The sequence below is a fragment of the Watersipora subatra genome, chromosome 1, assembly GCF_963576615.1.
Source record: "Watersipora subatra chromosome 1, tzWatSuba1.1, whole genome shotgun sequence".
In the NCBI taxonomy this organism is placed as follows: Eukaryota; Metazoa; Bryozoa; class Gymnolaemata; order Cheilostomatida; family Watersiporidae; genus Watersipora; species Watersipora subatra.
The window spans coordinates 23,065,768-23,092,877 of record NC_088708.1 but is presented as its reverse complement, the minus strand read 5'-3'; the positions used below and the strand labels follow the sequence as shown (position 1 = coordinate 23,092,877).

The 27,110-nt window shown below is 36.1% G+C and overlaps 2 protein-coding genes across 2 annotated transcripts; one reads left to right on the top strand and one right to left on the bottom strand.

The window, feature by feature from the left end:
* The first annotated feature begins 915 nt into the window (after positions 1-915).
* LOC137410651 (neuropeptide Y receptor type 2-like) lies at positions 916-1,989 on the top strand. The gene has a single exon (XM_068096114.1). The coding sequence runs from the start codon at positions 916-918 to the stop codon at positions 1,987-1,989; it is 1,074 nt and encodes a 357-aa protein (XP_067952215.1).
* A 2,885-nt stretch (positions 1,990-4,874) lies between these two features.
* On the bottom strand, positions 4,875-24,773 carry LOC137399272 (ubiquitin carboxyl-terminal hydrolase 2-like). The gene is made up of 12 exons (XM_068085309.1): positions 24,685-24,773; positions 23,620-23,767; positions 22,366-22,977; positions 20,589-20,775; positions 19,324-19,435; positions 13,144-13,263; positions 10,984-11,048; positions 10,081-10,184; positions 7,752-7,829; positions 7,282-7,459; positions 5,955-6,081; positions 4,875-5,704 (listed from the first exon to the last, which is right to left on the bottom strand). Exons 3-12 carry the CDS (start codon positions 22,861-22,863, stop codon positions 5,635-5,637), a joined length of 1,539 nt encoding a protein of 512 aa, XP_067941410.1. The 5' UTR covers positions 22,864-22,977; positions 23,620-23,767; positions 24,685-24,773; the 3' UTR covers positions 4,875-5,634.
* Positions 24,774-27,110: the final 2,337 nt, after the last annotated feature.

The following is a 27,110-nucleotide window of genomic DNA, read 5'->3' as shown; positions in this document are numbered from 1 at the left end:
ATTCATGGCTGCTCTACACGCTGATACATCTATAGAATACCATAAAACGACATAGAATAGGACCTCTCAGACTAGTCTTCTAACTGCTGACCTGAAAAAAACTTGTCTGTTATGTCATTCATGATCTCTGATAAAAGGGTCACTTTATTATATCAATGGTACAACAACGATCACTGCACCAAAGTTCATGCATGATCATGCAATGTTGTAATACATGTACAGAATAACGTATCGTTATATTCCCTAGGGTATATTCAACCATTTCTTTAGCTTTAGTGTCGTTCGATCCTTCACAGTTGTCATTCGAATGCATGCCTAAACACAGGTCAGTTTCTCATTAACTAATTGATTTTTTCGTTTCATTAGTATTTTAAGACTCTTTCACAATCTTACCAATTCTATAAACTAATCGCAGTTGATTGACTCAGCTACCGCTTTGAACCATGTATTATTAGAGTATAGCAATTTAACAGCGCGCAGACGGCAACCTAACATTAGCTGACTGATAGTTATAATAGCACATCTGACATGTTCAATTGCTGCTTTACTTTTAGATGCCACAGTTTTGTAGAGTCTGTTTAGCGTTTCACCCTCTAAACATATTATGTAAAAAACCCACACTAAGACAGCGCAACAAAACACACCGTGTCTATGTTGCAATTTTTGACGGGTCTATCAATGCAATATTGGACATATTTTTATGCATCCTAACTTGAGCATTATCGCTAAAAACCAGAAACTGAATATGCTGCAAAAGGAATATAGCAATATATTTATTTAATAATCTTTTACTTGTTGCTTTGTGAAACTATGCACTCATTATGTTAAACAGGTCGATAAACATTGATCTGAAAAATGAGTATATAAATTAGCAGCTCTTATTGATTGAATGCAAGCTGGTTGCATTCTTGAATCATGAAGAATGGAATTAACACCAGCTATTTTTCGTCTCGCGATGAATTTGGAAATCGCAACATCTACTTCTCTATATTCGTTGAAGTTGAAGCAAAACACAATCTTGACAAGATTTTCTCTACAATTATCGTTGCCATCTCAGCTTTTCTTCTACTAGAGTGCGTGATACTCACAGCAACTTTCTTTATTATTAAGCAATTCCGAAATGTTACAAACTTGTTTGTGCTAAGCAACACATTTGTTGCGGTACCGCTACTCGCGTTTAGCATTTACATGCTACAGGCCGCTTATGACGGACAATGGCTTTCAGGTGCCACCTCTTGTAAGTATGCACCATTTGCAATACTTCTGTCAGCATTTGTGCTTGTCTGGGTCAATGCTGCTATCGCGATTGATCGACACAGACAGATCGCTACATCCGCGAAGAAACAACTCCAAGTGACATCAGCCACCTTTGTCTTGATATTAATATGGCTGGTCGGCAGCGTACTTTTCAGTCCATATATCTTTGTCTATAACATACTGGAAGTGCAAGTCGGAAAGAATCGGTACAAGATATGTACGAGGGATGTATCAAGTTTTGTTTCGATTCTTACAGCCTTTACTATCGCAAACATATTCATCATTCCACTAACTGTGATTCTTATCAGTTATCGTCGCCTGTACAAGGAGATTCAAAGAGTTGATACACAGCTAAAGCAATACAAAGAAGTTTGCAAAGCGCCAACACCGATAGTAGCGAGTACCTCAGCTCAAGCAGCTCTCGTCGATCAGCAGGTAAAACGTAACAAGCGATCCAAAAGACTCTGGAAGGTTCTCATGGCTATGGTGACACTCTTTGCTGTCATGTGGTTGCCATTGACTTTTTTATTTGGAGCAGTTACTATAGATACAATCTTGGAGTCTTACCTGCTAAAATCTTACCAGATAGTTTGCGGTGTATGCATGATGCTTTTAAATGCATTTATAACTCCAATATTCTATGTGTATTCTGACACAAACACTAGAAAGGTGTTAATCAGCAAATGTTTTCCCATGAAAGCTGTCTCCCCTGACAATACAGGGAGGTCATAAGCAATGACGAATGCTATGCACACAATGCCGTCTGTTTCCTGTCATTTTAAACTAAATATGTATTTATATGATGTAAAAAACGTCTGTTATCCGGTATGTTGCTCAACTTGACTTGAAATGACGACTTCCTTGTTTGGAGATGAGTTTACCAACATTTTTTATGAACTCGTGATCGGTACAAGAATATTACTTCAATACACCATAATCATGTTGGTGAACATTGGAGGCAAGTTTGCCCACATTTCTTGTGAACCTGTGATTGAACTATAGACATTGATAAATCTATGCAAACGTATTTATATATTAGTTCGAATATTGCTATTAATAAATAGTTCAATGGTATCTATATTAAATATAGATAATTAACTATTCCAACTTTTCTAGAAATGCTGTGCCCTTGATTTTTAATACTTTTAAACTTATTGTGATTTTATTTAACTGTGACTAGCTGTATGCAAGTATTACATCAAGCTCCACATAATAGCTGGATATAGATACTTGATTGATTGCGTGTAACTCAAGCAGTCTTCAATTATACAAAAAGTCTAGTAATGTAAAAGCCTGGACTAGCCAGCATATTTGCAAAATGCTGGCATGCGATAACCGCCCCTACTCAAAGTGTTGGTATATAAATTGCCTCCAGCTAAGAAACAGCTATAGTCTAACAAGTATAGGAATGATTTACTTAGCAAAGAATTTGCACTGAACTCGAGCAGTGGGAATGAGCCCAGTCTAGACTAGTACACCCGCGATGAAGCTAGAATAAAACCACATCATTGTATTCGTGGCCAGATTGCATAAGATCTTCAACTTAACGAATATTTAGCTCATGGAGATTATTAACAAAAGCTTTTGATTTGTGAGCATACAAAGAGCTAAAACTTGGTTCATGCACAATACAAAATTTAATGAGAGATTTGAAATTATGAAGAGTGCTTGCAGAATTGACAAGATAAAAACAAACGCTACAAAATTTGCAGGTGATGAGACATAAGTTGCACATTAAGCCTGGTTCACATCAAACACTAGCCAAACCTTTGAGAAATTACATTGTAGTTTGTGTCTGGTGATTGTAGAGAGTTGTCTGTAGTGTCTTTATGAGAGTTGTCTATAGTGTCTTTATGAGAGTTGTCTGTTGTGTCTTTATGAGAGTTGTCCGTTGTGTTTTTATGAGAGTTGTCCGTAGTGTCTTTATGGGAGTTGTCTGTAGTGTCTTTATGAGAGTTGTCTATTATGTCTTTATGAGAGTTGTCCGAAGTGCCTTCATGAGAGTTGTCTGTAGTGTCTTTATGAGAGTTGTCTATAGTGTGTTTATGAGAGTCGTGTAGTATTGTCAATAACACTGAATCATTTTATGTGCTGTTTATTTATCTTGTCAGCATACCATCCCAATGCAAATGATTCATTGTTTACTACTAGATGATGTCACCTTACTATTTATAAATACTACCTGTTATACCACCATCGATATATAAGTGTTGCTTGGTGTTTGACAAAATATAATTATTCCTACCACCAGACCGACATGCTAAGCTCTCTGTAAATATAGCAATTAATACCTATAACACGAGTATAACAGTTGTCTGTAGTGTCTTCATGAGAGTTGTCCGTAGAGGTTTCATCATAATCGTAATGTTTTCAAAAGAGCATTCTGGAGTGACATAGAGAAAACAGCACAAATACTCTACTACAGTATCATTTACAAAGTAGCTTATTGTCTACTAACTCAAAATAAGCTACACATTCAACTACTCGGTGGCACGCCAAGCGCCTGCGTGAGAAGTGATATCTATTATATGGTTATACATGTATATATATTTCTACCTATTGAAACAATTATAACCTGCAGTTTTCATATAATTATAGAGAAACTTGTATTTGAGAAAGGGTGCTATTTTCTATCAGATGAGATTAGATTCGTTGTCAGAACTTAATTTTGCAAATGTACATGAATGTTTATGGAGTGCTTGTACAAGTTGTACTACGCAATCATCAACTTAATATAAATTTAATCAAAATAATTTGTTAGTTATTTGCAACTCTCGCAACTAGCAACTGAAACCAACAATGAAATGTTGTGAGAACAAATATAAAGTATGAACACTAGAATAAATAACCATGACTCCAACATGATATTCTATTGTGATATAGTTGTGGTACGGGTTTTAAATATTGTGATATAGTTGTGGTACGGGTTTTAAATATTGTGATATAGTTGCGGTGCGAATTATTAAATATTGTAATATAGTTGTGGTACAGGTTTTAAATATTGTGATATAGTTGTGGTACAGGTTTTAAATATTGTGATATAGTTGCGGCACTGGTTCAAAATATTGTGATATAGTTGTTGTACGGATTTTAAATATTGTGATACAGTTGTTGTACGGGTTTTAAATATTGTGATATAATTGTGGTACGGATTTTAAATATTGTGATATAGTTGTGGTACGGAATTAAAATATTGTGATATATTTTAATTAAAATATTGTGATATAGTTGCGGTACGGGTTTTAAATATTGTGATATAGTTGCGGTGCTGGTCTTAAATATTGTGATATAATTGTGGAACGGATTTTAAATATTGTGATATAGTTGTGGTACGGGTTTTAAATATTGTGTGTGATATAGTTGTGGTACGAATTTTAAATTTTTTTTCAATTTCATAGTCATAAATAACAACTGGTATGCAGAAGACACAAAAGTATCCCAATCAGAAACCATCATAATATATGTAACATAGCACACCATTCCTCTCTCAAGTCACCTGACCACAGGCAAAATATTAACTCACTGAGTAACTATTTAGCATTTCTCAAACTTAGCAAAAGCATCAAATATTGTAAGAAATAAGTGCTCTGTGTGTGAATCCAGCATTCCGAATCGACTTTTCCTTGTTCAGAATGTCTTTAGTTCTAATTTATTATAAACAGATGCTGGTTTATATTTGGGGTGGTTAAAAGTTAAAAATCTGTTATTTCTACAATTGGAAACACTGACAGGGCTACAAAAGATGTGGCAAGCTGTGCACAAAGCTAGACGATGTAATGCAGCACTTTAAAAACATTTTTCTGGCTGTGTAGGTAGCAAAGACTTGAGTATAACTTTCAATCTTACACGACTAAAGATAAAAATAGTGAGGTAATTGATCCTTCTAAACTCTGACAGGCCTATCTGTACAGATTCTGTAGGTATATTGGCAAAGCTGTACTAGCGATGTAGCTGAAATAAATTAGAACTAAAAGACAGCTAAAAATATTACCTATAAATAGAAAGCAAGGTCTTTCATTTTGCAACCTTTACTTAAAAATTAAAAGTGTCTTACATATTTTTATGGATATTTGAGTAACTCCGAATACTATCAGCAAACTATGGAGAAAAGATCTTGTAAATGAGTGAAGAGGGCTAGTGTCATAGAAGAGAATGCATAGTCTCATGCAGTCAGCATAGATACCTTTTGAGGTTAGGGTGAGAGATTAGCTGAAATAAGATAAGCTGGATGGCTATGATACCACAAATAGTGGTAATAAAACCAAAATATGTGTAATAAAAAGCTAACTAAAGTACATCCTTCTAGACAGGAAGTGTCATTTCCCGTTACTACAGATCTGAGCAGCGGAAAAGCATTTGTTGTTGAGAAAACCTTTGCTATACTTGTTCATAGAACAGAACGTATGCTTCCTCTGAGATAAGGCTCTGAGATGAAATGCTGCTCACCCTACAAATAAAACTTATTATAATTAGCTTAAACTAACACAAGAAATAGTATATACAATTATAAATGCTTTAAGGAAGGATGGATTAATGGCAGATAACACGATTCACTCAACAATGAATGGCTTAGCCTATTATCCGATTTCAAACTTTGTTTTTTTTCACATATGAGATGTATAGTAATAGTAAGTGATTTTACTTCAAGGCCACAGCTAGAGCCCAGAATAGAAATATGAAAGCTGATTTAAAGCTACCTGCTATCATTGAATGAGTACCAGCGTGACCTGTGCGGGTGCTTGCAGTAAGCGGTGTAGTGACCCGAGTAGACACTCCCCACGTGGTTAGAAATTCCGTAAAGATTATATTCAACAGATCTTGTAGCTGCAAATAAAACAAAAATACAGCGTATATTCTTAGAAACAATTTACGCTATAAACAGTTTGGTTGATCAATGATTATCTCAATATGGAGAGGCAGATGATCTTCAAACATATCTCCAAAACTGTCTGTAGCTAAATCTAAAAACATCTAATTAAATAGAATATAAGGTGAAGTTTTACAAGCAAACCAATGTGATTTATTTCATGCTACCATTTCATTTAATCACTGTGACTAGGGAAAACAGGCATTAGATCTAAGTTCAACTGCAGTTATCTGCTGCTAAAGCAGACAACTCCCGAACAAATTTGCTGAACTAGTTTTAGCTAGCAGCAATGGCGTGTCAAAGATATTTAAGATTAATGCAGGCTAGGGTTAATTTAAGGTTAAATGTGTGCAACTAGTTGTTGTCCCATAAAATACAAATTAAAAGTTATTAATTAGAACCACATTCATGATTGAAATAGTTTAACCAATTCTCTACTGAGCACACAAAACAAAGCCGTCTCTGTTGCCGCTCGCCGCAGTGAATCCTGTTGGTCAAAAAGTACCACCAAACAGTTAAAGAATGTGATAATATAATTTTAGGATTTTTTATTTTTGCTAGTTAAAGCTTTCGATTGCCTCAAAACAAATATTTGTTCAAAACAGAAATTCCAACAAGTTAAGGCACAGAACAACTTATTTCATTAAACTGTGATTCATATTAAATATTGAGTTTGAATACAGCGACTGCAGGCTCTTCCAAATTTTAGCACATAACTGGAACCTAGATTATTAATATTCTAGGTGGTGTTAACACCTAACCCTGGCACAGTCGCTTTTTTTAATTAAAAAGCATTAGAAAATCATTGCCTTCAGCCAGCTATGCGAAGGTCTTCATGTGTACTGATGCACTGCAACAGACCACTACAAGATCATTCATGGGTTTCAACTTCAGTGGCTATTGACATGTATTGATTTTGAAAATCCATCAATAATCAAAGGCTCATATTTGCTTCATTTTACACAACAAATGTAGGCAGCTGAAATTTCAACAGGTCAAACAGGACAAACTTCCCAAAAGGATAAAATGTGCTCAGATATACTACAGTTGCTTCATCTCAAATGAGTTGTAAAAGCATTCAATTAATGCATAATACTAATAGGACAGTTGCTAGCCTCAGCACTAAACACGACAAATGTCCTGAAACTACTACTCACAGTCTACTCCAAACTGCTTGAGATTGAAGCCTTGCACTTCAAAGTTGACTTTGGTTGACAGTTTTTGACGATACCGCTCTCCCGAAAAACGCTTCAAATGCAGCACTAAAATCTTTGGAAACTTTTGTATCTTGAATGTCTTAGCACAACGTTTGCGCGTCTTGCATTTGGCACATGTCTACAACATAATACAGACCATAATACTGACCACAATATGGCATATGTCTGCAACATAATACAGACCACAATACGGAAACATTACAGAACTATAGTGATCTGCTGGCAGCAAAATAAGGTAACTGATTGAAAGCCGAGTGATATACACCTCTCCATATCCCAATCAACCCAGCTAATTCTGCAGGTTTTGCAAAAGTAAGAGTGAATAAATAAATTTCAATAAACAAAAAAATATATTGACAGAAAATATTTATGATTGAGCTGGTGAGCAACTCATTCATCAGCAAACCTACTGGCATCTCGTCTCCATCTAACATTTCTTCCTTCATGAAGCTCTCCATACATGCCTGAATGTCCACTTCATAACGACTCTACAATGTAAAACACAACCACTATACTTGCCATCACTTAAGACAAACTGTTTCTATAAATTAAGGCAACATGAGCTAAACTGGTTGATAGATGCACATACAGTAATACTTCAACTTACGAGTGCTCCAACGTACGAGAAACTTAAGATACGAGCCAGCTTTCTAGCAAGTTTTAGCACTAACATACGAGCCATGTTTGAGATACGAGCACTTGAGTGAGTTGCCAAGTATGTCGGAGGTGTTTTATTAGAACAGCATCACTCTGTATTTTTCAACTGCTCAGGTTATACTGTTGTACCGTGTTTTTTTGTGCACGATTTTCTGTGCAGAATTATGTGAATTAAAAGTACTGTGCGTAGACCGAAAGTTTGCCAGTAAAATGAAAGATAATACAAAGAAAAAGCAAATGATAACAGTCGATATTAAACGGAAAAGTATTGAAAAATATGCGAAATGTGTATGCGTGATTCAGATAGCTCGGCAATATGACAGAAATACATTCATAATTATCAAACAGAAGGATTATATTCAGGGCATTTAGTTCGCAAAAGGACTAGCCATAGTTTCTAAACGGTGCAGCGATCTTCACGACCGCTGATGGCATTGGACAAACAATTGGCCGGTGACAGCGTAACTGAAACGATGCAGTGTGAAAAGGCCGGCGCTATCTATCCAAACTGTTTAATAGACATTCGGACAAGTTGGCTAGTGATCGTGTGTTAACCATTTGTGACGACACCTGTGTTCGTCCTAATCGCAACATGTTGCAAGGGCGACAAAGGCAAACGTCCTTAGATAGGTTTATCTTAAAACGGCCGGCTAGTCGTGAAAGCGAAAAAAAGGAAAGATTTCTCGCTAACCAGTGAGAAATTTCAAACTATGAGCGCCGAAGAAATTTTAATTACGTTTAGTTGAAAATGAAAGTTTGCTTTTAGGTTTGCTTCTAAGTTTGTCTTTTAACACTTTGATAAAATCTAAATTTATCAAAGTCAACTGTTGTAACGAAGGATAACTTATATCTCCCTCCCTGGCAAATGCGAGTGTTAACTGCTATTGTATGTATTTAATTTTACATTTTAATTAATCACATTTCCTTGCATTATTTTTTATTTGTTGCTTTTTGAAAGCATGTAGTACGTAAGGACAATAGCCAACATGTTCTTTCTGTTACAACATCTTGTTTTGAGTGTTTTATTTGCCTTTTTTTAGAGTATGGAAACCAATCAATATATATTTAATTGTTCTATATATAAATTAATTGCACCAACATGCGAGTAAATTGACATACGAGCTCAGTCTCGGAACGCATTAAGCTCGTAAGTTGAAGTATGACTGTACGTATATCTATTTGCAGTCTAGGTTCAAATACAGTAGAATAATATACAGTGAATACAAATTCACTATTCAAGGTTCAAATATAGTGAATAATCCGTTCCAGGAACGCTTGAATTAGGGATGTTACGTTATACGAACAGTAAAATACGTGTAAATTGCCTAATTAGTTTCAGGATCTTCCCAAACTCATCATTTTGGCCTTGCAAAAATAAAAAACCAAACTATTAGGTTGGGAGGGTACATGTATATAGAGATAATAGAGATACTCGTATACACCGTTTTCTCTCCCGAGTGCGACAAGAGAAAAAGCCATATTTTTAAGGCTAACTATGTGACTCTCGTTTTTTGAGTAGAACTTGACAACTTGCACCAACTTCACGCTTATATATGGAATTTCTTATGTAGTGCTCAACAACAGCAACAACTTTCCATAAGTTCTTTGCGTTAAGTGGAATTTTATGTTATTCTTTATGTAATAGGTTTACGTTAACGGAGGGTCTATTGTACATAATATGTATTGGTACATACATGTAGCCTACCAGTTGTACATGTATATTACCACTACAGTACTAATGTACTGATATATCTACATATACCAGTTTAGTCATGAAAATTATATATATATATACATGAAAAAAAGTATATTTTGCTATACAAACATGATATATACATATATATATATATATCTCTATATATATATATAATTATCATGGTTAGACTAGTATGCAGATCTAGTTATGCAATCGATGTATTGAGCGGCAGTCGGCTATGATTTGTGGTGCAATTTCAAGCCTGATGCAAAGCAAAGATAAAAACTTGTAAAAACTGTATTCACTCATATAAGCATCTATCCCTCCCACAGATCTGCAAATATTACGCAGAGCTGGCCTTAAATACAAACTCCAGCATGACAAACCTTTGGTATAGGCAACGAGAGATCCCAGAACGGATCAAATGTGACAGACTTGTATCCACAAGTCATGCATTTCAGCTCACTTTTCAGCTGGCCAACAAACAGATCTGCAATAAAAACACAATATTACATAATATTACATAATAAATATTCACTTATTCTGATCTGCATTTACAAGTGAAGCAGTTGTGCAAAAAATGATGGCATGATATCCAATGCTGTCACAGAGCTCCAGCCACTCATAGAATTTAGACTAGCAATGTGAGTGCATTAGAGGATGTTGGGACAGCTAGAGTGGAAGTGACAGACACTAGGTTATGGATACAAAGTGTTGGACACAACATTCTATATAAGGTGGTGGACACTAGATTATAGATACAAGATGTAGATACAAGGTGTAAATACAAGGTTGTAGATACAAGATTGTAGATACAAGGTTGTAGATACAAGGTGTAAATACAAGGTGTAGATACAAGGTTATAGATACAAGGTGTAAATACAAGGTGTAGATACAAGGTTGTAGATACAATGTGTAGATACAAGGTTGTAGATACAATGTGTAGATACAAGATTGTAGATACAAGGTTGTAGATACAAGGTGTAAATACAAGGTGTAGATACAAGGTTATAGATACAAGGTGTAGATACAAGTTGTAGATACAAGGTGTAGATATAAGGCTGCAGATACAAGGTGTAGATACAAGGTGTAGATGCAAGGCTGTAGATACAAGGTTGTAGATACAAGGTTTTAGATAAAATGTGTAGATACAAGGTGTAGATACAAGGTTGTAGATACAAGGCTGTAGATACAAGGGTGTAGATACAAGGTGTAGATACAAGGTTGTAGATACAAGGTTGTAGATACAAGGTTTTAGATACAAGGTTTAGATACAATGTGTAACTTACCAACTATAGCACTGTCATCAAAGTTGATATATCTTCTCCAATACTCTTTTGCCTTCTCACTGTCCCTACGATGAAGACAGCTAGATATAGCATCATGTTCTATTTCAAACCTGTCACTACCTGCCTTAGACAGGTAGTGACAGGTTATGTACTGGTTATGTAGGTTATGAAGTGTCACTGTGTTATGTACAATCAGATCCTGGACTTAAGAATTTATGAGCCATGCTATTTGCCTTCTGTTTTTGCATAAAAAAGCCACAATAAGATGACCCTTTTGATAGAAGCTAGTTGAAGATATTAGCCCATTTATACAATGAACATCTACAATAGCCAATATGTAAGACGCGTTCCTGCTTCTAGGAGCTGGTTTAACCCAGTAACCTAACAGGAGGCTAGTCTGTGATCCCTGACAGGAACTGATACATCAGCTTATACTATCAGCACATGCGCAGTGCTGAGTGCCACCGAGGCTATCAACTGTTTTCCGTTTAATAAATCCTAGCCATGTGCCTATCTATGTGGCACTCTGAGATCTGTGGCTTGCATTGCTGGTTTAAAATGGCTGATAACTTTACAATCAATGTTATTGCATTAGTCACTGCACACAACCAATGTTATTGCATTAGTCACTGCACACAATCAATGTTATTGCATTAGTCACCGCACAAGTAGAGCAGATGCCTAAAGATTTGATGTTGAGGAATGTTTAACATTGAGTCACTGTAGCTAAATGTGCTTATCTTATCTATATTTAAAAATGCACAAAATCATGTTTTTACTTTTTATCATTGCTGATTGTTTTTGATGTTTGAAGTAATCTGATGGCCAGAATGTTTTAAAGGTTGACTTGCAACAAAATTCACATTACAGTTATTTGGTATCAAAAGATTCACCATGTCTTACTTTGCTGTGTTGTAGGTGCAAAATATGTGGAAATGTGATTACAAGTTCTTAAAAGCGCAAAAACGAACAGTTAATCGCAGCCACACGAGACCGCCATAGTTTGGATCCCTTTCTAAAACGGCTCAAATGAGACGTAGTTGTTACAAGATGGTTTCTGTTTACACTTTCATGCAACTTCATTTGTTGAAATATTTCCATAAATATACTTCACGCATTCAATAAAACCATGTCTATTGTTCTTACGCGTCTATTTTATCGCCATTGTAATGCTGTCACTTTCAGCACTGATATCCTATAACCTATCGTGAAAATTCATTTAATTTTTTAACCTTACCTCGAAGGAGTACATATCATTGTCTGATAATCACGACAAGCCTGTTGGTCACCTGTGATAATCGAAAAGTGCTGCAAAAATTGTTTGCGAAGTATTGGGTCACATGATCAGATTACGACTTGCCGATTAGACCAAGCCGAAACAAAACTGTAAAGTAGCGAGCATCTATATTTGATACGGGGTCTTCGATAAAACCCGAAGTGTTTGTCATAAACTAGTGCTACGATAAGTTTTATATTGAGCTTTTACTGGCCTTGCAATTCACGTGAGAACATCACGTGACAAAACAATAACCAAATGTAATGACTACGTCAGGGAAATAAACTGATTCCAATCTACAGTGGCTTTTCGTTTTTGAGCTTTTAAGAGCTTATAAACACATTTTCACATATTTTGCACCTACAACACAACAGAGTAAGACATGGTGAATCTTTTGATACCAAATAACTGTAATATGAATTTTGTTGCAAGTCAACCTTTAAGATTAAAATCGACAAAATATGATCGCGGTTGAAACACTCGGAAGGAAAATATGTGTGAAATGAGGTTACTAGTTGCTATTGTTGCTATAGTTTATATCGGTTATTGTGTTCAAGTTGCAGCGTTACGCGTCTCTATTCTGTCAGTCTTTTTGCAACTATAGACGTCATATCGCACTCGCTTGATCTAATCTCGATAAGTAATCTTAAAACATACTGGCGGTCAGATCACCTCAAACATCAAAAAATTACAAATAATAGAAAAGTATCAATACTTTCTAATAAAATATTGCTCCTGCCTAGCAGCACGCAGTCTCTGCTTTTTAACAATTACGAACTGATGATCTTGTTGCAAAAAAGCTGTCGACTGCAACTGCCAATAATTGCGATGGGAATGACTAGGAACCAACATGTCACTTCGCTGCCAAGAGAAAGAACACTTACTGCATTTTAGCCTCTGCCTCTTCATCGCATCCAATGTATTTAGGTTTAGTTCGAACCCTGTTTACATCTGCATGAAGTCCTTCCAGAAAATAACGGAGAAACTCCTGTGCATCCTGCTGACTGTAAAAATAAAAGAGCACAACTCCTAGCGCTATAAACAATAGTAAGGCAGTGCCCTGGTTAATTACTGAGGACACGAGTGAAGCGCCGGCAGGGCACAGCCGGGTTATCACCCGGCAAGAGGTGAGTAAGGTGAAAGCTTTCAGTTACACACGCTATACATGTAGAAGGAATGATACGATGGCTGCGAGGTCAATACACTCTCCAATCAAATACAATACATGGACAAGTAAGAAAGCTCAGGCACGCACTTAGTTGGCTGAGAGCCAAAACAGCTGTGCACTAGGCTTCAATGTAAATCTAGTAGAAGTTCCCAAACCTTTTAGTTTTTATCAGCTGCTGCCTTCCCACGCCCTCTCACTACTCCCATACCATTCCTTATCATTGCCTATTATTATAGAACCGGTTGATAAGGAGGATTGGCAAATATAATTGGATAATTGGCAAGGAGCTTTAGTCCCAATGATTTAGTAACTATAAACGACCCCCACATTTTTTCCAAGAAGCTTATGCCAATTTGCTAATTTTTCAGTAATATCATATCATATCAGCTTGTGATCCAACAAATCATTCTTTTAAGACTAGTTTTAACTTACTTTTTTATAATCAATATTTAATATAATAATGTTTAATAGCTTCCGGTTGCTTTGTAAAAAGTACAAAGAGCGCTCGTTGCTAACATACGTTAATTAGCGAATGACGCGAGAGAAGAAAAAGTTTTGCGAATAAACACACAGTGCCATAAGAAGCATACAGCAGAAACGTTAGAAGTCAGTATAATCACTCATTGATGGTTGTTTAGATCTTTAGCAACTTGTTAGATGTTTAAGGCCCAAGAGGTAACTAACAGACACCAAGCCATATCTATTACTACAAACAGAATTCACAGAGTCCATCACAATGCTGATGCAACCAAAAGTGAAATAGGAATTTATTTAAGGAGAATCATAAGGATGCATGACTGGCAATAATATCCCTAATATTAGCATAATGGGGTGAAGGAAGAGAGGATGTGTTATTGCACACAACAATAAGACAGCAATAGAGGCTATAAATAGGGACACATTTCAGCCGTCAGAGTGTGAAGAGTCTGTGGAAAGTAAGATGGAAGGCTTGATATATAACTAAAAACTTGATCCCAAGGTATGCAACCCGCTGACCTTAACAGCCATATAGATACCGGTAATTGCATACTAAGGAGGTGACGAAATGCAGTCACGGGTCAGCGATTAGTAAACCATAACAGATCTAACAAATCATAATGAGAGCTGATACACCACCAGACCTGACACCTCTGATATATTATTCCATTCTTTGACAGTGCAATGGAACCATATGGTTTATGAGGATGGAACTTAATATGACAACTTTTTTTCTGAAAATGGACATAAAGAGCTGAAATTTTGCACACTGTTTGGAAGCTAGGTACTTATCAACCACACAAAAAATCATTATGTTTGATGCAACAGTTTTTGAGATATGTCCATCAATAAATATAAATAAATATTTTTACAGAGCTTCACATTTGACGATTAGTGAATAAGCTGCTACACCAAAATGCTTGTTCTTGGTGTCAAATTGAAGCTCAGAATGTGCTTCTAGCAGGCATAAAAACAGAATTTTGATAACAATTTGCAAAAAAAATTTTTAAGCCAAAAGATTTATGCCAATCGATATGACAAGACTGTGACCTATAATTTACAGAATAACAAAGAAGGTGCTGATTTTAGCCAAAATCTGTTACTATCACCTGATTCTACACAAAATTCTGAATATACAAGTAAAATCTCATGACAATATATCATATCTTCTTCTTTCTATAGTCTCCGGTAGCATATGGAGTCACAGAAAAAGCACATTTGAGAAAAATGACTTTGAAAATCGGTCATCCAGCTTTAAACCATTACGTTTCTTGCTTTAAAGATACAGTAGTTGTTAGCCCCTTATGCAAGTTCCCATCGCTTCCCGTAATACTCTTAGTAGCGTCTCCCTGACGTCTTAGAAGACTGTATGGAATACAAATCTCTAAACAGAGAGGTGCTTGTGATACTGAAGACACTCTCAACTTCATGTGCTTAGCGATTACCGAACATATATTACAGCATTATTAAAGGAGTTCAGTTATTTATCGTATAGATTTATAATTCACTTCTATATTTGTATTTAACAATTGTGTTGTGACGGAGTTACTTGAATTTTTAGTCTAAAATTAAAAATGAGTTAGACTACATTAATGGTAAACTATTAATCTGTTACAAATGGTGTGGTGCCAACTACAACAGCTGACCTTAAATTCAAACCAGATATTATTGTAAATACTTCAATCTTTTACTGTTGTTATCCACACCGCTCAGAAAAGCCATATTACTAAACATTGAGCGTGCCTTGCAAAAAAAATCTTTAAGAATGCTGAAGAAGCACCCCAGCCATCAAGAGCATACCAAAATGAGCTGACCACTATTGGGCCACATCACGCGATTAAAAGTAGTGCAAATCATTGCTCTTTAGATTATAAGGCAATTTGGTTGACAATCGTATACAAACCAGTTTTCTTTCGTGATCATGACCGAAAGACCAGATTTGTAGTAGCCAAAACAAATAATTTCTAGTAAGAATATATCTATGCTATTTACACAAACCGCTTAAAATTTAATCGTTGCCTGCACCGTATAAGGCCTCGCTAACTAGCGGAAGGGCTTGTGGTCCGCTAATGGGCACCTCATCATACAAATGGTAACTGAATATCGATGAATAGCCTTTCATACAACCTGCTCTTCAAAAAATAATTGGTAAGGAGGAAATTTCCTTCACAAATTAAAAACCGTGTTTTTGAGCGACTCAATAAATTGCAAAATATGATAAACTAGCTGTGCTACCCGGTGTTGCCCGGGTAATAAAAAGTCTTAAGACAGAAAATTGATTTGTATTTAGCATATAACAACATTTACCATTCTAACTTTCAAATTACATATCATGAGAGAAGTTTTTTGTGTAGTTGAAATAAATTAAGAAAAAAATAAAAACAACTGTAAAGGTTTTAAAACTTTGTAACTTTCAAGCTGTTAGCCAGGCATATTGCCAATGGAAAATTCTAGTAAGCTGCTTAATAAGATAGGCTTCTAATGGCGGTAAGCCATGACTCTGCATCTGCATTGTTGTCTAGCTACAACTATTCTAATAATTGCTATAGCCGGACAATCAATCCTACAAACGACAAACTTTGAGACATATATATATATATATATATATATATATATAGATGAGCATTAACTTAAAACATGGAAATGATGGTATTATGGGCCATAAGATCACGCGGCATAAAATGCCAATATAACAGACTTTCCATAAAACAATGTTCTGTTGGAAAAAACCAGAACGTATAGTGGGTCAATAAAAACAATAAATTTCATACTAACATGTTATCTGACACACAACTGGAGTTTAACCAATAATAGATGGTATGATAGTTTTTATGTAAAGAACGCTTTACTGCGGTCCATCTGTTCCACAAGAAAAACTTCATATTCATGGTGTGAGTTGTGTTAATATTTCCACGCGATGTAATTGTTTGTTTCTCCAATCAGTGAGAGTTTGCAGAAGAAGTAAACTCCATGATTATATGTGACTAGTACACTAGCTGTCACATCAGTCGTGAGAGACCGTCAGGTGTAATAACTAACTGAATGATTATTCCATGATGCAGTAAGGGATTATTCCATGATCCAGTAAGGGATTATTCCATGATGCAGTAAGGGATTATTCCATGATGCAGTAAGGGATTATTCCATGGTGCAGTAAGGGATTATTCCATGATGCAGTAAGGTGGTCGAGTGATGCAGATGATAGCTTGCCTGAGAATCCTAATATTCGAGTTCGACTCCCATGTGATGTAATCTATTTCCATAACACTCTCAGCGGTTTAGGACAGATAGACAGACATGGCTATTATTATAGTAAAGACTGGCTGAATGTCCAGCATTGCACAAGTAATAAAAAAAGTTTTTACATAAAAGAAATATTTTTAATCAACATATACAACATTTTCCATTATAACCTTTAAATAACGGTATTTTTTATTTATGTGTGTGTCCGGCCAATTCGTAATTCAAATACAATAGGTGCACCTACAACGTAAATAATTCGTTCCAGGAATGTTTACGTTATAGAGAATTTAAGTTATAAGAACAGTAAAATACATGTAAATTGCCTAATCCATTCTAAGATGTTTCCAAACTCACTCTTTTGGCCATGCAGAAAGGAAAAACTTTACTTAATTCTTTCAATTTGTGAGCTGTACCGTTACTGCAGTATTATTGGTTTGCATCGACAACTTTACTTTTTCTGATCAATCTCATCGGTTTTATAGACAATGATTGCGGTAATTTTGCAATAAGTTGATGGGGAGTGCACATCTTCGATATTCATTTACAATGATTTGCTTACTTTTTCTAAACAGCAAAGTCTATTCTGCAAAGTAAAACTAATAACAAATATTTTATACGTCTACAATAAAGCAAAATAACAAAAGATTTTTAATCTACAAAGGTGGAACTCCCTGTTCGTCGTCATCTATATCCAGGGGTCAAGGTTAGGATAAAACAGCATTTTTGACGATACTCCAGCTTGTCACACTCAGATTGGTAGGCCAACGCTGTAACACCTGCACCAATCGATCGCCTTTGTATTTATTAACGATTGCGCAGCTACCTATTCTTTGTTTTGTCGACACATCTGACTACCTATCACGACGAGCTAAAATGTTGCGAAGTTGTATATATAACAGATATAATGCTATATGCATGTCATTTTTTCTCTTTCACAATTGCAATGAGATAGATTACCGTTCAAATCAAATTTGAAAACACGCCCAACTTAACACTTTACGCTATATGAAATTTTTCATGTAGGACGAAGCAAAAACGTCACATAAATTATTTACGTTATCTGAAATTTACGTAATAAGAGGTATACGTAATAGGAGCGTTTACAGTATTTGAAAGCTCAATGCATAGCTAAAACAGATTGTTGAAAAACATTTCTCACTTCTTATGCTGTGCAATGGCTCAAGATTTAAAATAGATTTAAACAGTGGCAGGTAATGTAGTTGCCACTGCCTAAGTTTCTTTACCCAATGATTTGAGTAACTTAAGTTAGTAACTTAATTGTTACTAGTTTAAGTTACGAGCTAGCAAAAATTAAGTTATATCGCTAAACAATTTAACTTAATGACCATGGCGGATCATGTATGGATCATGATGGTAATGATTATAGGTACAATTATAATGTACTTATAATAGTTATGCATCATGGTATTTCACACAATCACGATCTTCATGCACACTGGCAAGGTAACCAACCAATTATTCCATAGTGTGGCAAGCTTGCACTCTCATCAGGAAACTGTCAGGTTTTGAGTACTTATAACTTTATTAATATAACAGGACATACGACAAACCCACAAACACTTCTATATATATAAATCTCAGAGTTTGTACTTCGGTTCGCCCAGTTATAGCAATTAAAATCTTGGAATGAAGAATCCATATCGCGGAAGATTTGATCTCGGAACCTTCCGATTCCCCATACACTACGCTAAATCATCGAGCCCCATGAGATTGATGGATTCATTGGTCGATATATGTCGTTATGTCGGTGAAAATACGCTACAGCTCTCCGTTATGGCACAACGCACCGTCATTCATATATTAGTAAAAGCCATAGAAAACTAGCTTACTTAAATTAGCCATTGGCAATGTGCCAGGCTAATGGCAAGTGGCATTGTTTCTAGGCTGAGTTTATAAGTGTGGCATTGCTATCACTGCTTATAAGCTGATGTTTAATACCCTTGCAACACCGGGCATTCCGCTATTCAATTTAAGTAGATTAACCCAGTTCTTTAAATCAAATCGTGTGAAGAACCACCCTACTTTGAGGCAATTTGTTGATCCACTGACATATTTCCATAACTTGGTGAGCCAAATCTCCGAAGTATCACCTCATAAGAATAACTCGCTCATAAACAAGAACATACACTAATGGAATAGCAGTAATTTAACTCACTTGTAGCCTGAAAACCTCGGAGAAAACCTTGTTATTTTACTCTTGAGCTCACGTGGAGCGATGGAGGACGAGGTGCCGTCTTCCCAGACCTTTCTAACAAGCTTGGCGTACTCTGCAGCATACGAAAGGCTGGTTGACCATGACTTATAGCCCAAAATAGAAGCTTCATACTCATTTCATTGTGCGTCTGACATAAAAATAGCAGCTAATTATGAGCCTGCCAGAAGTGGCATACCTTATGTAACTGTGTACTTGCACATCCACCATGAATGAATATGCTAGACAAGAATGTGCGGTGCTGTGTTGTAACAGAGTTGTACCTGTACATGAGGCAGCTACTCTGGTTTTTCAATACCGCCTACATTATGCTAGGGCAGAGCTGACTGATAGCGCTATGCATAGCATTCCTATTGATTACCGCTTGCATAACAGAGGCTAATGGCCTATTATATTTTAGAATAAAAATAGTAGAATACATGGAGTTCCCTAATGCCCACATGTTTGATTGGGAGCTAAACAGGCTATTGGGAATTAGTGAATACTCCCAGCGCCTCATCAGTAATGCTTCGGAAGAGGCATGCAATATAATGACACGCGGCTGATACAATTAGTGTTGCTATATGGCCCGCTCAGGGGAGCCTGATTGACCCACTCGGTGTGTCATGTAAGAAGAAAGTTTTTTGACAGGGCTTCAGAAGTGAGCCAATGTCTGGCGCACTCCAGAGCTAGTACAAGACTGGAAGGTAATACAATGTGAGAGGAAAAAGTGGCATACAAGACTGCTCCTTAATTTATAAGCTAATTTTGTTGACGTCTGCTGGACATTTTTTGTCTGTGGTTAAAAGAATGAGTACAAATATCAACTCTACGTTATTATAGTAGACAAGCTAAGGAGAATTCTACTACATAGTGATAAGTTTGCACATTCTTCACACGGATTTTAGCACCAATTCTCATTTAATTTTCAATTTCATTTTAATTAGAGATGTGCTAGTTACATATCTCACCACATTGGAACTGAAGTAATTCAACGCCTGAGTGAAACGATTGTAGCCTGAAAGAAACGGTACAAATGTAGCCTTAGAAAAGATCGTAGCTAGAGTAGAGTAACAGGAACAGTGCAACTATTAAACCTATTTTCTTTACCATATAGAATTTTTATCATTCACCGATCATTCACTAATACATGCCAGTAGTAATATCTAGACTCGTGAGGACTTGTTCATTTAGCACAATGTGCCTCCAAGAGTTGATTACAAGACTACCTTCCATAAGAGCCCCCTTCATAGAGCTAGTCGTAGTGTTGATGTCCCGTGACCTGTCCTCACTCAGAACGTAATCTGTGAGACTGCGGGTGTTGAGCAGACACTGGAGAACCGAGTTCATGAAGCACGTGTTTCCAAGGTTAGTAAGACCCACATTTCCGCCATCAAAGTTTTTCGCCGAGGTGCTCTAGACAGAATAAACTAAACTCACTAAACTTAACTCTACGACACACAACCACACATTTAAAACGGGTTACATATGTTATACGCTGCCTTATAGATAAAACTAGCATGGCATAGCTGTCAAGCTAGTAAATTCATGTTGGTAACAACGTTCTGATGATGAATTCAATAATAGCTGTGATATATAAAAAATTGCAATGACCACAAGATCAACAACGCCTTACGCTGACAGGTTTTGGGCTGCCCCACACCCTGCCTATCCATAGCGGTGGTAAGGAACTAGATGAAACTCTGACAGGTTTGATGCTGTGATTTGACCTTTTGACATGTTTTATGTTCAAGATAATACTAATTAATCTAAAATTGTGATTTTTTTAATTTTTTCTAAATGTATAAATAAATAGTCAGTCATGCGTTCAAAAATAGTAAAAAGGTAAAATATATACAACATGGTTTAAAAAAGCTACACGGGCGTCAAATGCAGAAATAATCAATGTTTAAGCATGGCTGCTTGCAGCGTGCCTGCCTACCAAGACATTTATACCCCTAAGTAAATCATGTGACCCAGTAAATCATGTGACCCAGTAAATCATGCTTGCACCCAAATCTTTACTATAATAAGAGCAGCGTTTGTTCGTCCATAGCCATGCTAAGAGTTAGAAAAAAAATTGCCACCCACAAGACGGAACCCTGTGAACCAGATTCAAATGCAAGGGTGCTACCACTACACCACTCGGGCGCCTTAGTCCTTCATGGGATAATTCTTCACATACTGAGTATTCATGACGAGATCACAGAGTGCACGAGTCTAGTTACTGTGATAAGAGCCGAGTTTTACAATGGTTTGTTACCCGCCGCATCTACACACACATCAACACATACATCAGTACACACATCTACACACACATCAGTACACACATCAGTACACACATCAGTACACACATCAGTACACACATCAGTACACACATCATTACAAACATCTACACAAACATCTACACAAACATCTGTACACACACATCAGTACACACATCTACACATAGTACATCAGTGCACACATCTACACACACATTAGTACACACATCAGTACACACATCAGTACACACATATGTTCAAGGAATAACAATAAATTAAATTGTATCATAAGCATAAAAAGTTAGACATTAAATAAGATAGCTCTATCTGAACCCTATACAAACTGTAGGCAAAAAGCTTTGGTACACAACAGACCAGCCTAGACCAACATTTGGCACTAGGTGTAGTGCACTCTCTGATGGACATTAACCCACCATTTACCATGTTGCTGTTCATTCTTAACGCTTTTGCTTTGCTTGCATTTCATTGGCTAAGTACGCTGTCAATGAGCTCATTTTTCCATTTCTATGTAAGGCTATAAGTCTGACATTACATCAACTATTGTAGTAAATAAAAAGAGGGAGGTAATGGAAAACAGCCTTACTTGCATATCTTCACGTCACTAGAGCAGTAATATTGAAAAAATAGTTGAGTCCTAGTTTAACGGCCTGAGACCCAGGGAAATCGTGTAACATGATAAGAGAAATAGTACTAGTGCCATCCAATATAGTACATACTTTACCTTCATGGCAGTCTGTGAGTCATGCGAGGTACAACTGTCATTGTAGTTATACATGGCCGGGTCTGATAGCTGGTTCCGAGAGTGAGACTGCCTAGACTCAACCGAGCTGGACCTGCCCAAGCTGCTCAAAAATGAGCCAGAACTTTTGTGCTGTCGGGTGGAATTTGAACTAACATGACTCTTCGGATAGGAGCCAGTGATTGAAGTACTTGACGGAGGTAATGTAAAGAGCTGTTCAGATGTCGTGGAGCGATGACCAGTCCCCTTTATATCTGCTTTTCTGGAAAAGTCTGATGAGAGCCCATCGGTGATTCGAGAGGAAGTAGGTATATGCGAAGTTGAATAACTAGCAGTGTTTTCATAGCTGGACGGCGAGTATACGGATGAGTATGTAGACGACGAGTATTCAGATGGTCTCTTATAGAGAAGCTTCTCTTGTGGACTCGAGTGCCGCTGCTGGTAACTAGACTTGAATGACACACCGCTTGAAGTGGGCATTCTTGAAACTTTTCGAGCCGCTTCGAGGAAACTCAGTGATTAAAATTGTAAAACCAGAGATGATGCTGCTTGGTAGGTTTGCCTCCTTTGCTTATTAGAATTCAAGATTGTAACCTAAAGATCAAAGAGAGTAAGTCTAAACAGTTTACCGAGGTCACTCGACTCCAATAAAAAGATAACATGCAATAATGTTGTATAGATAGATTGTAGGCTGTAGGACTAGATCATACTTACGATGTAGATTTTAAACTGATTGTCCTTATCGCTTGAGAAAAGAAAAGTAAATATTGCCCCATCAATTGACAAGATTCGCTGAACAAATGACCTTGCAAACCCAATTTGCTTACAAGATTTTTTTGACTATTTCTACTATTTAGGTTAAAGTCTTAATCATTCTAAATTTACCAGATATTAAATGTTCCTTAGTTTTTGGATGCCAATTTACAGTTTTACTAAAACTCAGGTAAAATGTAAGTCATCGAGGATATTTCGAATTACCCGCTTGACTGATTCCTGTCCCCTATCTCTAAAACATATATGAAATAATTCATGGAAAGCTCTAAGGTGTGATGATTGATATGCATAATTTATATTGTAAATTATATTAATTCTAAACCTATCTTAACCTTGTGATATAAAAAAAACAAAGTTTTACTATTACTGAAATTTTCTTATATAACAAAAAAGCGGTCAACCTAACATTTCATATTTAAGGTTTCTTGCCAAAAACATGCAAAGACGTCACAAATGACTTACCTGTATATTTATGAGAAGAGCTTCATTATCAGTTGCAAACTGTTTATGTGTGTGTAAGACTACGGTCAGTACCCTTTGAGGAGTCAATAATTCTGATGTTAAGCATCCACATAGATCAAATAGTCGAATTCCTCTATATTGAGAGGTCCTGCAGCAGTGACCATTAATTGTACACATTTGACATCATTTAGAAAACTTTTACAGAAATTAGTAAGGACACTGACAGCTGAATAAAATTTTTTGTAATAGCCAAGCAACGTCGTTTCCAAGTCATTGCCAAAAGAGCAAACGTACTGGTTAGCAAGTGTTTTTTACTAAAAGCTTGACAGAAGCAAATTTAACAAAACAACTAGAACTTCATGATTATTACGGACTCTTAGTATCGCGCTTCACAGATTGAAAATCTACAATGCAGAAAAAAGCTTTACTATTGATTTACTATTTGTACGTACAAACTAAACATAGAGCGTAACAGAACACAATCAACAATAATTGACAGAAATAAACTAATTTTACATCGCACAACCTTTTGTTATAACGTTTTCGCAGCACAAAAGCAGTTGTATACCGTACTGCTATTTCAACCGCAGCTACACGCCAGATCATACGCACATGCAACGATAACGAAGAATATATTAATATTTTGTATAATAGTACAAATAACAATACATTGCAACTCGTAACAGCCATTGCAGACAAATTGCAAGACAACTTAAATTTTTAGAACAACATCCTAAAAACTTATGGTTTTCAGGATGTTGTCTTATTACAACATCTAAAAACTTGCAACAGACAATAGTGTTAACAAACATCGTCATATAACTCAGTTGACTTCAAGTTTCTAGCCTTTAACAACACATATATCTAAACATACCTACATTAATTATTTTACTTACTACACCATTGCATCCTCTGTTGTGAGCGATATATAAGCTTTGCAATAATTTAAAAACGTAAGTTCTTAAACAAACAAGCATTTACAGTATTTCTCAATTAACTAAATTGAATGCAAATATGTTGCAAAGTATACTATAACGCTTAACCATGTAGTAAAACTATAAATACCCAATCTTTGAGAAGGCATGAGATGCGAGGTCGTACGACTTTTATGCCTAACTTCTTTTATCTTACGACGCCATGTCTAATTATCAGAGGTCACGTGTACTACAATGCACTTACCGACCAATTGCAATCAGAGGATTTATCTGTGTCTAGGCAACGGGCGCCTTGTAAACTCCCGGCTTCCTAGGAATAATCTTCTCATCATTAAAAAAGTAAATAGCTCCATGCTATCGAGAGTGTCAATTTCTTATAAGCGTTACACATCAATAAAACCCAAACTAAAATTTAACGTCAATCAAAAACTTTAATTTCTCTAAAACGCTAGAAAGTTTGAATTAGTCATAGAAGATGGTTCCATGATATGGCCGTATTCTTGTACACTATTTGCTGCTAAATGACCCAAGGACCTACCTGACATTTACCTGACATGCTTAATAGTAAAATATTTGACGTTTGAATTTTGCTTTTTAGTGCTGTGAAACTGTTACTAACCTCCTACACCCGAAATGTAATGATTTATTTGGGGCAATAATATTACAAATGCAGAAACAAACCTGTAAATAAAAATTGTTGTCAAATAATTTGGTGTGCTGCTTTTTTGACTTCAAGCAATAAAATCTGCTCTGAATAAACATGAAAAACAGCCATTGTTTTGAAAAGTTGTGAAAAAAATTTGCGCGGTAGCGAATGCCCAGATTTTGGAGTTATTTTACCTTCATGCGGTCAATTAGGTATTGTATTTTAGAATCGTATACTCAATACTACCGTATGTAAAAGCATTGCTAAGTAGCACCAATGATATACAGCCTCCCATGGGGGCTGTATATCATTGGTAGCACTGACCTCATAGATATAGTAAACCCTATATATAGGGTTTACTATATCTATGGCTGACCTATTCTAGCAGAGCAAAAACAGCAGTCAGAGCCGTCACGGCTCTGACTAAGCTGTTTTTGAGTTTACAGCTTTGTCACAAGAAATACATTGCATGTTGCAACCAAACAATAACCTATTACAAATCAATGCTTGACAGTACAATATAAAAAGTATTTACTTACATCATTTTTGTCAAACAAATAGAATTTACCGTATGTAATTTATGTAATATGTTCAAACTTCGACAAATGTAGACTGAAGCGCTTGTGTATTTTTATATCATGTCTTGTCTAGTAATGTCGTTTTCTATCTAAGAAAACACAATTGTGTTCAGGTTTTTATCGAATTGATGGATAAGTAGATAATGACAGTCAAGTTACATGTAGAACACACTGCAATGAGACATGTCACTCTAAAGAAACAGGTTACTCTAATGAGACAGGTTACTCTAATGAGACAAGTTACTCTAATGAGACAAGTTACTCTAATGAGACAAGTTACTCTAATGAGACAAGTTACTCTAATGAGACAGGTTAATCTAATGAGACAGGCTGTTCTAATGTGACAGGTTAATCTAATGAGATAGGTTAATCTAATGAGACAGGTTACTTTAATGAGCCAGGTTACTCTAATGAGACAGGTTACTCTAATGAGACAGGTTAATCTAATGAAACAGGTTACTCTAATGAGACAGGTTAGTCTAATGAGCCAGGTTACTCTAATAAGACAGGTTACTTTAATGAGACAGGTTAATCTAATGAGAGGTTAACCTAATGAGATAGGCTGCTGTAATGAGACAAGTTACTATAATGAGACAAGTTACTCTAATAAGACAAGTTACTCTAATAAGACAGTTTACTCTAATGAGACAGGTTAATCTAATGAGACAGGTTAATCTAATGAGACAGGTTACACTAATGAGACAGGCTGCTCTAATGAGACAGATTACTCTAGTGAGACAAGTTATTCTAATAAGACAGGTTACTCTAATGAGACAGGTTACTCTAATGAGACAGGTTAATCTAATGAGACAGGTTACTTTAATGAGACAGGTTACTCTAATGAGACAGATTACTCTAGTGAGACAAGTTACTCTAATGAGACAGGTTAATCTAATGAGACAGGTTACTCTAATGAGACAGGTTAATCTAATGAGACAGGTTAATCTAATGAGACAGGTTACTCTAAAAATTTGGTTGCGTCAAAAAGGTCGATTTAATGAAATTAAGACCAATAAAAGGCTAAAACATCAGCTACAATGTGGTGTCATTTTTGTCTTTGTAGACTAACCCTGTCTAGAGATATGTGCGTTTGAATGAGGTCATCTTTTAAAAAGCTCACATTCCAGCGAGTGCTTCAGTCGTGATGTAACTAGTGATACATCTGAAAAGAGTCAACGAGCGATAAATATAGGATTGCTTCATTAGCCAATCATCAGCACGAAATTTTTATATAAGTCGTAATAAATGTTATCACTCGTAAAACGCGTTGTCTGTGATCTCAAATTTAAGGATTTTACTCTATTATTGATTTGCATGGACATCGATATTTAC